The sequence below is a fragment of the Thalassophryne amazonica genome, chromosome 16, assembly GCF_902500255.1.
Source record: "Thalassophryne amazonica chromosome 16, fThaAma1.1, whole genome shotgun sequence".
NCBI lineage: Eukaryota > Metazoa > Chordata > Actinopteri > Batrachoidiformes > Batrachoididae > Thalassophryne > Thalassophryne amazonica.
In genome coordinates this window covers 44,362,761-44,376,499 of record NC_047118.1, presented here as the reverse complement: position 1 = coordinate 44,376,499, position 13,739 = coordinate 44,362,761, and the positions used below count along the sequence as shown (strand labels likewise).

Below are 13,739 nucleotides of genomic sequence, written 5' to 3'. Positions count from 1 at the left end.
GTATGGTGGAATATTGTAGTAAGTATGAATTTGTTTAGGTGATCTGCTGACACTCTAACAACAGGATTTGTTTTGAAATGTAGGCTACATTTTAATGGACTTCTTACCAACATGGACATGCATGTGTTGGCATGTTGTAAAATCGGCAAACTTTAAGAGTGGTGTCACTTGTAATGCTCATCCTCTGTGCTGACTAAAACTTGTTTCACATTCGTATACAGTCATATTTCTGCAATACTTCACTTCCATTTGGCATGCCTGGCAAATCGCTTTGCTTATGAACCTGAAATGGTGGCAGATAGTAGCTTTAAGCGTTTCGGGCATTTTCTTGGCATTACTGTATCAGGTTTGTTGGCAATTCAGTATGTGAGAGGGGGAGTGGCTGCAGTGCGGCAGAAGACTTCTGGGCTAAACTGGGCTAAAGATACCAGATTCAAGAGGCTAAATGAAAGTTCATGATGAACTTTGCCAATATTCAGAAGTGTTTCTCTACTGTAGCTTACAGTCGCGTAGCTGGCAGAAGAGTAGAACAGAGACACCATGGAGGGTGCAATCTTGGAAGTACTAATGTTACATTAATCAAAATAAAGGTTTTGAAAATAAATCCCCAAAATTTTCATAATAAAGAATGCACATCATCGTGCCATGTACAAGCCTTATCAAAAAACAGGCCGGTCTGATAAACAGTCAGAGAGATGTGCGAGTCGCACTAGGGCTGAAACGATTACTTGAATAACTCGAGTAATTCGATTACAAAAAATGATCGAGGCAAATTCTGTGCCTTGAAGCTTCGTTTAAACGTTGTAGTACATATGCCAGGCCTGTGTGTGGTGCTGTAATGTCCCCAGAAAAACAACAAAAGAAGACTAGAGCATGTACTCAGGCCGTGTAATAGCTAATAATTTAGCCCTTAAAGCTACCGCTTTCCAATGCGACACAGAGTAAAATAAAGCCTTTTAAGCGAAAGAGGGTCCACACTGATCATCTGAAATAGACTTACTGCACATTTAAAGTGAAGCAGAGTGTTTGTCTATTATTTAAAAAACACACGGTCTGCTCGACGTGGTGAGTGACTCTTGACCCGACGGCCGGGTGCCCACAGTCAAAGCCGGCTGCTGTTCAGACTCGCACTAAGTGTTTCGCTTTTTCTGGGCAACACACAATGCTTCACAAACACGGTAACTTAAAAAAAAAATGGTGACTGCGAGGCTTGTATGTTCAACCTCCTGGACTATTGATGTTGTTTAAAAAGTACTTTTTTTTCAAGATGGCGCTGCCGAAACAGCTGCCTGTTATTTCATCTCTACCCCCTCTTTTCCTACTTTCGATATTTTTAATACTTTTTAATAGTGCTTATTTGTCTTTATTTGCGGTGGGTGGTACCCTGTGCAAGTATGCATATGGGAAATCCACTTTTGTTACTCTTGTGATTATTTTCATGCTGCTCTCGGTGCTATTTGAGGCAGTTGGGGGAAATCCCTTTGTTTCCAGCTCCGGACGTCCCATTGTTTATAGTCAGGATCAGCTGCTTAGACTAAGAGACTCAATGTACAGTGGACCAGGTCCCCACTATGCTGAGCACCTGGACATACCTGCGGATATACAGAGGAGATGGATAGCCTGCAGGGGCGGACGAACGAAGCGGAGAAGGACTTATATTCTGTCTGTGGTCATGGGGAATCTAAGATCTCTCCGCAACAAGACCGAGGAGCTGTCAGCGCTAACCCGTTTCCAGAGGCTGTATAAGGGCTGCAGTCTCATGTGCTTCACGGTGACGTGGTTGGATGAACATGTACCGGACTCGGTTATTAACATGGATGGCTTTACACTCATCCGTGCAGACAGGACGCTGGCGGAGAGCAGAAAAAAGAGAGGTGGGGGGCTCTCCGTTTATGTGAGTGAGAGATGGTGCAACGCAGCTCATATTCACGTCAAAGATCAGATCTGCTCCTCCACCGCTATGCGCGGTGAGCATGAGGCCGTACTATCTCCCACGGGAGTTTGGAAGTGTGATTATGCTCTGTGCGTATATTTTTCCCTCTGCAGACGCCGCCGCTGCCTGTGAGCGGATCCACAGTACAGTCACACGGCTGCAGACACAACACCCCCGCGCCCTCCTCCTCATCACCAGGGACTTTAACCACTCCTCCCTTTCTGCCGCCCTCCCCACGTTCACCCAGTACATCACGTGTAAAACCAGGGACAATAGAATACTGGACCTATTCTACACCAATGTGGAGGACGCATACACCTCCACCCCCTCCCCCTACTGGGATGCTCAGATCACAATCTCGTTAAACTGCTCCCCCAATACACACCCAGGGTGAAAAGAGAACCAATACACAAAAGGTCAGTGAAACTCTGGACTGAAGAGGCCACTGAGAGGCTGAGAGACTGTTACAGAACCACAGGCTGGAGCATGTTTCAAAACTCTTATGGTGAAGACATCAACGGCCTGACCCAGTGTGTCACTGACTACATGAACTTCTGTGTAGAGAGCACTGTGCCCACCCGGAGGGTACGGTGCTTTCCCAACAACCACTCCTGGGTGACCCCCGAGCTGAAGGTCCTGCTGAACCAGAAGAACTCAGGAGACAGAGAGGAGCAGCGTAGAGTCCAACAAGAGCTCCAGTGGAAGATCCATGCAACCAAGAAGGTGTATGGAGGGAAGATGGAGGAGCAGCTGGCCCGGAACAACGTGAGAGATGTGTGGAGATGCCTCAAGACCACCTCCGGATTTAGGCAGGGCGCCAGCAGGACTGCAGATGGAGATTCTCAGTTCACAGAGGAGCTAAACAGCTACTTTAACAGTTTTGGCTCCTCCACGCCTGCCCCTCTGCCTGCTCCCGGCTCTTCACATGGCTCCAGCAGCCAGCCCTCCAGTCCCTCTGACCCCCCCACCTTCTACCCCCCGGTCACCTCCACTGCACCCCGGACCTTGTCCCTCCTCTCCCGGGACTGTATTCAGCACTAGCCCACCTCAGTTCACACCTCAGCTTCCCCCTCCCTCCCCCCTCACTGTAACCCCAACCGAGGTGAGAGGCCAGCTCCTGCGGCTGAAGCAAAGGAAAGCAGCAGGACCTGATGGGATCTCCCTGAGGCTGCTGAGGACCTGTGCAGATGAGCTCTGTGAGGTCCTCAGCCACATCTTCAACATGAGCCTCAGCCTGGGGGTGGTCCTCACCCTGTGGAAGACCTCCTGTGTGGTCCTAGTTCCAAAAACACCGCACGCCAAGGAACCGGCCCACTACAGACCAGTTGCCCTGACCTCCCACCTCATGAAGACCATGGAACGGCTCGTCCTGTCTCACCTCCGCACCGTGGTGAGCGACATCCTGGACCCACTGCAATTCGCCTACAGGCCCAACATTGGGGTAGATGACGCTGTCATCTACCTACTGCAGCGAGTGCTCACCCACCTGGAAACCGACGGGAGCGCTGTGAGAGTCATGTTCTTTGATTTCTCCAGTGCTTTCAACATCATCAGACCGGCGCTGCTGCGGGGGAAGCTGGAAGACGCAGATGTGGATGGACACCTTGCCGCCTGGACCATCGACTACCTCACTGACCGCCCGCAGTACGTGCGGCTGAGTGGCTGTCAGTCTGAGGTGGTAAGGTGCAGCACTGGGGCCCCCCAGGACACCGTCCTCTCACCTTTCCTCTTCACCCTCTACACCTCAGATTTCACCTACAACATGGACAGCTGCCACCTCCAGAAGTTCTCTGATGACTCCGCCATTGTGGGTCGCGTGTCTGAGGGGAATGAGCTGGAGTACCAGTCGGTTATCACAGACTTCGTGGACTGGTGTGAGTGCAACCACTTGTCTCAACACCAGTAAGACAAAGGAGATGGTGATCAACTTCAGGAGGAAACCACCACCTCACCCACCGGTGAACATCCAGGGGCAGGACATAAAGACTGTGGACAGTTTCAAATACCTGGGTGTTCACCTCAACAGCAAACTGGACTGGACTCACAACACCGACGCCCTGTACAAAAAAGGCCAGAGTCACCTCCACCGCCTGAGGAGACTGAGATCCTTTGAGTGAGCAGGCCTCTGCTTAAGACCTTCTACGACTCTGTTGTAGCCTCAGCTCTCCTCTGTGCTGTCGTCTGTTGGGCCCCGGGCAGCAGAGAGCGGGAGAGAAAGAGACTGAACAAGCTGGTCAGGAAGGCCAGCTCTGTCCTGGTCTGTCCTCTGGACTCTCTGGAGGAGGTGGATGAGAGGAGGGTGTTAACCAAGTTCAAATCCATCATGAACAACTCCTCTCACCCTCTGCACCGGACTGTAGTGGAGCTGAACAGCTCGTTCAGTGACAGACTGAGGCACCCTCAGTGCAAGAAGGAACGATACCGCAGGTCATTCCTCCCTGCTGCTGTCAGGCTGTACAATAACACTGTGAAATAACCACATGCAATTATATGTCCACAAATCATGTGCAATATTATGTCCACAAATCATGTGCAATAACAACTCGTTTACAAATCCCTGCACTAATGTCACCTTACCACACCTAAACTCCATTTCACATACTGTAAATAAGATGCTCCTATCTCTTTTTTAATCCCAATCATGTTTATACAGTATATATATGCATATGTATATGTATAGGTGTATAGGTATGTGTGTGCATATGTACATGCATGTGTGTGTGTGTATATATATATATGTGTGTGTGTGTGTGTGTGTGTGTGTAAAGTATATATATTTATATTGGATTAAAACAATTGTGTAGGAGCAGTTTTCTTAGATTTGTGTAAAGCATTTGATCTAGTGAATCATAATATTTTATTAAAGTTGCAATCTTTTAACTTTTCTGAGCATGCCATAAAATGGATGTCATCTTATTTATCAAATAGAAAACAAGCCACTGTGGTTAATGGTATTAAATCCCCCTACTTAGACTGTGCACTAGGAGTCCCCCAAGGATCTATCTTGGGGCTCATTTTATTTTCATTATTCATTAATGACCTACCAAGTGTTTGTGAGGATGTGGACATACAACTTTACGCTGATGATGCGGTAATCTACACAAGTGCAAGATCACCTAAGGCAGCAGCTCAAACTCTTACATCAGCCCTAAAGTATATTTCAAATTGGCTTAACGGATCATGTCTGAAATTAAACATACAGAAAACTATCTGTATGTATTTTTCAAAAAAGGCTTCCAATATTGAGTGCTCCAATGTGTACATTGGAGATGAACTGCAGTTAGCTAAAGAATTCAAATATTTGGGAGCGTTGCTGGACTCTACACTCTCCTTTAAAAATCATATTAACATGATAACTAAAATAATCAAATACAGTGTGTTTAACTTCAACCAAATAAGGAGGTCAATGACAGATGAAGCGACTATGATGTTCTTACACTGTATGAATTTTTTTTTTTCTCATGTAGGTTACTGCATAACCAGCTGGTCTCTCACAGGTGTGACAATTTTAAAACAGATTGAAAGACTTTATAAAAGAGCACTGAAAATTTTAAATAAAAGACCATTTTCATATCATCACTGCAAAATTTTAACAAAGCATAACTTATTTAGTTTTGAAAATTTTATAAAATTTAAAAATGCTTGTCGAATATATAAAATTTTACATGGCTTGGCTCCTCCACCTCTTGCAAATTATATTAAATATAGAACAATTGGTCCGAGAGTCACCAGGGGTATGAGTAGAGGGGACTGTGAAGTGTCTGTGCAAAAAACAGCTTTTGCACAAAATGTTCTGTCCTACAAAGGCAGTGCCCAGTGGAACACTTTGCCAACTACAGTGAGAGGGGCTGTAAGTTTTAAAGCTTTCAAAAGTACTTAAAGGAGTGGCTCAAATCAAATAAAAAATATGAGCATTATGAACTCAATTGTAGAAACTAAGACGAACTGTAGGGAATGTGCAATGCACTACAGCACTTTATAAATTATTGTTCTTAAAGTTATGGTTCTTAAAATATATAAATGTATGAAATTAGACTTGTAGTTTTAATTAACTTATTCTAATTGAATTGTACACGTAGTTTTTTTGTTTTCTAACTGTGTGTACTCCTTTGACTGAATTTGTGTAAGCTAACCTTCATGCTCAGATCATGTCAGTGTCCTTTTGTTTCCCGTCTTTTGTCTAGTCAATGTCTTGTAGTAGTTGGTGACCCCTATGTATTGTAGTCTGTTGTATTGTAAAGCTCCTGTGATGTTTATGTGTTTTTACTCTAAATTGTTTAATTCCTGTAGTCTGTCAGGGACTACAGATGGAAATTAGCCCATGGCTATAATCTGACATATTTACACTTTGTGTTCATTAGTATGTATTGTCCCTTTTAAATAAATAAATGAAATATATATATATATATATATATATATATATATATATATATATGCACACACATATGTATGTGTGTGTACATACGAGGTCTGTTAGAAAAGTATCCGACCTTTTTATTTTTTTCAAAAACCATATGGATTTGAATCACGTGTGATTGCATCAGCCAACCTTGAACCTTCGTGCGCATGCGTGAGTTTTTTCACGCCTGTCGGTTGCGTCATTCGCTTGTGAGCAGGCTTTGTGTGAGCAGTGGTCCACCCCTCTCGTCGGATTTTTATTGCAAATAAAATGTCTGAACGATTTGGAGCTTTGCTGCATCAAATTTTTCCAGAAACTGTGAGAGACCTCCAGGTGGACACCATTCGGAAAATTCAGATGGCTTTCAGGGACGATTTTATGGGGATTACACAGATTAAGGAGTGCTCCAGCCGGTTTAAAGACCGCCCACAGCGTCTGAGAGCGCGGCGCGCGCCGATCGACAGGGTGAAACAACCAGATCATTTCCAACGTGAAGGCTTTGTTGATCCGGGACATCGTCTGACTTACACAACAATGGCAGAAGACGTGGACATCAGTACTTTTTCGGCACATTCCACTGTTACAGGAGTTTTTTTCATGGAAAGAGGAGTGGAGGGATGCGCCACCATGCCGCTCATGGCGCGGCACAAAACCACCTCCGTGTTGGTCTCACAGGACGGCTTTCAGATGGCTTTTCAGTCGTCTGACTATCCGAGAAATTGTGCATGAGCTGGACATGCCCCAACATGTCCTTTGAGGCTTCATCACGGCGTTGCTTTGCGCCATGCAGACCAACACGGAGGTGGTTTTGTGCCGCAGCATGAGTGGCACAGTGGCGCATTCCTCCGCTCCTCTTTCCATGACAAAAACTCCTGTAACAGTGGAATGTGCCATTCATTTCCAAACTGGACGCTCTGTTGATCCGGGACGTCGTCTGACTAGCACAGGAATTGCGGAAGACGTGGACATCTGCACTTTTTCAGCACATTGAGACAGACGTGCGGAGGAGCCACATGGCACAAAGCAACGGCGTGATGAAGCCTCACAGGACATATTGGGGCATGTCCAGCTCTTGCACAATTTCTCGGATAGTCACACGACTGAAAAGCCGTCTGAAAGCCGTCCTGTGAGACCAACATGGAGGTGGTTTTGTGCCGCGCCATGAGCGGCACGGTGGTGCATCCCTCCGCTCCTCTTTCCATGAAAAAAAACTCCTGTAACAGTGGAATGTGCCGAAAAAGTACTGATGTCCACGTCTTCTGCCATTGTTGTGTAAGTCAGACGATGTCCCGTATCAACAAAGCCTTCACGTTGGAAATGATCTGGTTGTTTCAGCCTGTCGATCGGCGCTCGGAGTGCGCTGCGCTCTCAGACGCTGTGGGCGGTCTTTAAACCGGCTGAAGCACTCCTTAATCTGTGTAATCCACATAAAATCGTCCCTGAAAGCCATCTGAATTTTCCGATATTCTATTTCTACCTCATTTTCTTATGTCTTGTACTGTCACAAGTATTACTATTATTGCTTATCCTTGCACACGCTGTTTAATGAACATTTTCCTCTACTTGCACATATCTTGTGTGTTTTTTAAGAGCTGACGTAACTTGTGAATTTCTCCTCTGTGAGATCAATAAAGTTTATCTTATCGTTATCCGATTACTCGATTAATCGCCAGAATAATCGATAGAATACTCAATTACAAAAATAATCAATAGCTGCAGCCCTAAGCTACACACACACACACACACACATAGACGCATCTTGGTTTATAGATAGGTTGCAGTTGCGTGGTTTAATTTGCTACTTTATGTTGCACAGAAAAATGTAGTTTTGGGTTATAATGAAATCTGGTGATTTGACAAGTAGTGGTTCTATAAAAACAGTCAACTAGAGCTGCAAATAATGAATGTAGTCATTATCAAATCGCTTGATTTAAAAATATTGATCAACCATTTTAATAATTGATGAAATAATTTCTTTTTGAAAGATATTTAACTTTGTTTGGTTCCAGAATATCATATGAGGGTATGCGGGTTTTCATAGTTTATTTATTTGTGTGTGTGTGTGTGTGTGTGTGTGTGTGTGTGTGTGTGTGTGTGTGTGTGTGTGTGTGTGAGAGAGAGAGATGATTTTCTGTATTGTAATGAAATTTTGATATCTATGTCTATTTCTGTCCTGTACAAGTCCTTTTCTCATTTGTTAAATGTGTTCCTTTTCAGCTGATGTCTAATGAGTCCATCAGACAGTTTTGTACATGCTCAAAACTTTAAGCGGATATCAGATGGAGACCTTTCCTGGTGATTGCATGTTTACCATTTTGTTCTATACTTGTTTGTGGCTTGTCAGTGGACATCTGATAGATGTTAGTTTTGTCCGTGCATTATCTGTTCATCTTCTGATCGTCGCCTGGAAGCGATGCACACCCACATTCAGGGATTGTCCACTCATTACATCAGAGCCCCAAATCTAGTAGAGACCAACTGATTAGGCAATATTTGCCACCAGACGAATTGGTCCATTCACATTCTGACGATTAGCCCAGCATTTGCTGACGGAGAGTGAAAACTTGCTTACCATTGACCAATGCTGAGGTCCACCAGACTCCATAGGAACTAATTCGGCATCAGTCGAGCAACACTGATGTTTGTCGTGGTCCCAAAAATTTTTTCAACATGTTTAAAATCTTCAACGTTAATGCTAAAATGCCGGCAAGAGTTGAGCTCCACTACCACTACATCACCTTCACTAGAACACCGTTACTGCTCCATTGCCCCCTGCCAGCCTCTGCAGGCCAACATCAGAGGCTTGACTGGATCCTCCAACTCCTCTGGATCCCTTGGGCGTGAAGAAATAAGTAGAAATGTGAAGGAAACGCCCACCCTCCGATGGTGAATGTTGAATTACGTCCAATACTAAGCCAGTGGACCAGCGCCACACATCGCCTTCTGCTGAGCTACGTTGACCTTGCATTGAAGACAGATAACAGGAAATTTGGACCCTTGGAACAAGCTTTCCCTGGCGTTTCACAGAGATTTTTGAGAATCTGTGTCAACCAGCGTCAGCCACTTCACGTGTTGGTGTGAATGGGCCCTTACCTTGTTTGAAATGCGTCAGAGTTGGCATTTAGACCCCGCCAACATTAGTCATTTTATTTTGGAGAACATATGTGTACAGAGAAGTTAGCCAATGAAAGAAAATAAATACATGCAGAAATTCATTCCAGATATTTGGAAGTCTACATTTGTGTCATATCTCCCTTATTTCAGTCGAACTTTAACATTTTATTTAATAGTTTATAAAACACTAATATCTTTAATTTCTTTGTAACATATTAATTCAGTTGATAATATGTGGTAACCCTGCCTTTATTTTTACCTGTAATGTGTGTCCAAGTGGTTATCAGGTCCTCTAACGGCTTTCAAACCTTTGTGGTTTATGCTTTCTCTCCTTCTCCCATCTTGCTTGTGTGTGTTATTCCTTCCCATCTTCTTTTTGTTAAATCTCAACCTGATCTTTAGATGAATATGATGGCCAATACGGACCCATATGGTTGTCCATACAACCAGTCTTCTGGACAGGGACTGCCTGGGGCAGGGCTGGGCCCACAGCTCCAGAATAAGTCAGGACTGCCCAACAATTTGGCCACACAGTTCAGCATGGACAAGAAGACACCACCAGGGCAAAGCATACCTGGAATGGTAGGATTTATTAGTTTCCGTTCAAATTAACATTGTTTCATACTTTTTCTTTTTTTTATGTCTTTCATGATTAAAACTAATAGTTCCAAAACTCATTTCCAATTGTAGTGGCAGTACAACCACACAAGCATAATTATGGGAGCATTGCAGTGATTGAGAAAATGCTTTCTCCTCCGGAACAACATCAAAACAGAAATGTCAGTTTGGAAAAGAAACAGTATTAAGTTTAGCTACAGTTATGCTGCATTCACATCTGTGGCAGAAGAACTGTCCCAGCGGCCTTTATAGCAGAATTTCTATCATCTGCAGTGGCAGACAGGTGAGGACGTGGTCATTTTTCAGTGCCAAAAATATGGACAATAATTTACTTAATTGAAAGATACAACAGAGTTTTAATTTTTTGCACGGCACAAGAAGCGCTGGGCTATAATGGCAACTTAAGAAGTTAACTTTTTGTAAGCTTATAGATTAATTCCTTTCTGTAATATCACCCAAATTATTTGTGTTTCCATCTTTAAAACCAGATGACTCTCTGCACTTAAATAATCTGTCTCTTGCTGTCCTTTTTTCCTTATTAAAAATAAAATCCAGTTTGTCCTTGTCACTGTGGTAAGTGGCAAAAGTTTATTTTTACTTGTGAAGGCAAGTGCTATCATGGTACGTGGCTGCCAGGCTCAGAAGTGGTGGAATTTTCCCATCAAGCTCTCATTGAAAACAACAGAATATTTGTTATTTTGTGTATATGGTTATTAATACACTCAAAATCCTCATTTACATACTTTGTACATCATGTTACCACCTGCTGTCAAGTGCAATTATTCTTAGTAAATCACCCGCATAAACTCATCGTGCAAAGGTTTGTAAGACCCACGCGATGTAGCAGTCATAGGGGATTTTAGTCAATCGGGCCCCTGGTGTCTGTCATACAGGTGGGCCCCATTGTGCCTGTTGATGACTGTGACTGAAAAAGGTGGAATAGAATAAAGTTTATTTGCCCTTTGCACATGTTTAAGTACAATTTTGCTTTTCTCCGAGTCGCAAAGATTCTTAAAAATAACAAAGCAAAATATAGAAAACACAATCGTGCAAATAACAGGAAAAACACAAAGGTGGAATAAAAACAATATCATTGTGTATATATATTGATATATGTACAAATCAACTCTGTGAATTGAAAAGTAAAAAAAAATAGTAGCTAGCTCCTTGTGAGGATACATATTGCAGTTTTGGTCATCATTAATTATTGCACATGTTTTGTTAAGTTTAGCTTTTGGAATGTGATGAAGTTATTTTACAAAGAGAGCTCCCAGATGCTTGAGTAGAATGCTGTGTAGTCACAAATCTGAAAATGCACCTTCAGTAGAAGATAGGGGTCTAAACGGGATCATGGTATTATCAAAGTACTGCTATGAAATGCATACTGTAACCCAGTTCCCGTATTTTCGATATATCAGTGATGGATGTGACGAGCTGTTACTCCACTGTTTTTGCAGCAGCTCAGAGTTGAAAAAACAGTTTGCCCCATCTGTTTGTGTCTCACAGCGCGGTGACAACGCACTGAACAAGAGCAGCACATCCTCGGTGAGTTTTATAAACATATTAATGCTTTTCTTTTCTTTCAGTGTCTGTGCGCATCCTCTGGCTGTGTTAGCATGAAGCCCATAGCAACTAAATATAGAGAAGCACACCCTTGGCGAGTTTGCAAAAGACAAAGAGAAAAAACTAGTGCTTTGCTTTTTTCCCCCAAATATGTCCAAAGTCTGTTACTGAGGATGGCACGAGATAAAAGCACGGATAAAACCTTCTTATCTGTCATTCAGGTCGTGCTTTCCACATAAATGCACAAGTTCACACAGACTGTGCAAACCAAGGGCTTATCCAGATAGAAAGATGACAAAATGGCCCCCCACAATACCCTTAGAGTAAATGTCCATTTTTGAAGGCATTTTTTCACATCATTATTATTATTATTATTACTACGACTACTACTATTACTAAATATAATTAACGCAGCGCAGTGGCTTAGTGGTTAGTACTGTTGCCTCACTGCAAGAAGGTCATGGGATCGGTTCCCACCTGTGGCCTTCCTGTGTGGAGTTTGCATGTTCTCCCCGTGTTTGCGTGGGTTCCAGCTTTCTTCCACATCCAAAGACATGCACGTTAGGTGAATTGGAAACTTTAAATTGACTGTAGGAGTGTTTGTGGATGTATTTGTCTGTCTGTATGTGGCCCTGTGGCAGATTGGCTTCCTGTCCAGGGTGTACCCCACCTCATAGCCTATGAATGCTAGGTTAGGCTCCAGCCCCTCGTGACCCTTAATTGGAGTAAGTGGGCACAGAAAATGGATGGATGGATAATTCTAATTACAGTAAAACTCGCATATAATGGCTTCAGGTGGACCAGCGAATTTTGTCACTAATAATCAAAATCCGTTATACCTATAAATGGGACAAAATCCGTTATGTATGTAACAAATTAGTTACAGCCAGGAGGTGCTAAACAATCTACAGGGAATTCCCAGCACCAATTAGACTTAAGTATTTCCTTGATTAAAAGCCTGATCTTGATTCAGGACCTGCCTCATTTAATGGCCAGGTCAAAACTTCGCCTGGAAAAAATAAACGTCTGCCTTAAATAAGCACTGGACATTATGTGCATTAAAAAGATTACAATTGGTCGAAAGTCAGCTGCATAGTGGTACCTTAAAATCCTAAAGCCCTGCCTCCTGTTAACTGAGCATGGTTTGAAAAAAAATAAGTGGCTGATTTTTAATTATGGAAATACGGTACCCACTTTCCTCGACTTGGCAAGTGACAGTGCTGAAATTTATTTGTACCGCTGTTACTGGGCACGTCCATACTGCTCTGTTTAGTACATGCGAAGGGTTTTTAATGGAAATTCATTACGATAGGGTGGGACGTTTTGTCCAATGTGAGTGGGAATCTGTTATACAAAATCCATTATATACGAGGTTTATTGCATGGAAAACCATGCAAAAGCATGGGGACTTTTGCTTTTGTCCGGTGAGTGCAAATATCCAGTTTATACAGTGACGGTTTAGGCGAGTTTTACTGCAACAATAACAATATTTTTAACACTTAAAGTATTTAATCCGTATTAGTCTGGGCCTAGGTTTTACTACAGTTCTCCACTAAGTGGAATTGATTGCCTATTTAAAAATATATTTAGTTAATTTAACTTTTCTGCATAACTAAAGTGGCATGTGAAGCACTAGCTTTAAAAAACAAAAAACAAAAACAAGCAGTCTCTCTTGTGCAAAGTTGGGTCAGTTTAGGGTTCTAGCTTTTAAATCAGGTCAGTTCGGGAAGACATAAATATGAAAATTTTGACTGCTCTTGGGGTTAGTAATCTTATCAAACATACAGTGCACCTGGAAAGTATTGACATTGTCACTTTTTCTACATTTTGTTATGTGACAGCCTTATTCCAAAATGGAGTAAATTTTTTTTCCCCAAAAACTGTACTCACAACATCCCACAATGACAACATGAAAGAAGTTTTTTATTATTATTATTATTTTTGCAAATTTATTTAAAATAAAAATGAAAGAAATCACATGTACATAAGCAGGGTTGTGAAAACTCCGCGGATCCAAGGAATTCCGCGGATTTCATCATGGAGAGGAGGTGGAGGGGTGTTAAAGTTTTACTCTGTGATCGTCACTGAGTTTTTAAAATGCCTATCGCAAAG

General features: G+C 42.8%; 1 protein-coding gene across 9 annotated transcripts in view; it reads left to right on the top strand.

Moving 5' to 3' along the window:
* Positions 1–13,739, top strand: part of ep300b (E1A binding protein p300 b) — a 106,253-nt gene that overhangs the window by 35,077 nt on the left and 57,437 nt on the right. For 7 of the 9 annotated variants that reach the window (XM_034189609.1, XM_034189606.1, XM_034189605.1 and 4 more), the window contains exons 3-4: positions 9,849–10,028; positions 11,571–11,609. In XM_034189609.1, the coding sequence (XP_034045500.1) occupies positions 9,849–10,028; positions 11,571–11,609 (219 nt within the window). The remainder of the gene's footprint in view (positions 1–9,848; positions 10,029–11,570; positions 11,610–13,739) is intronic. The other 2 variants (XM_034189612.1, XM_034189608.1) reach the window with 1 other exon arrangement.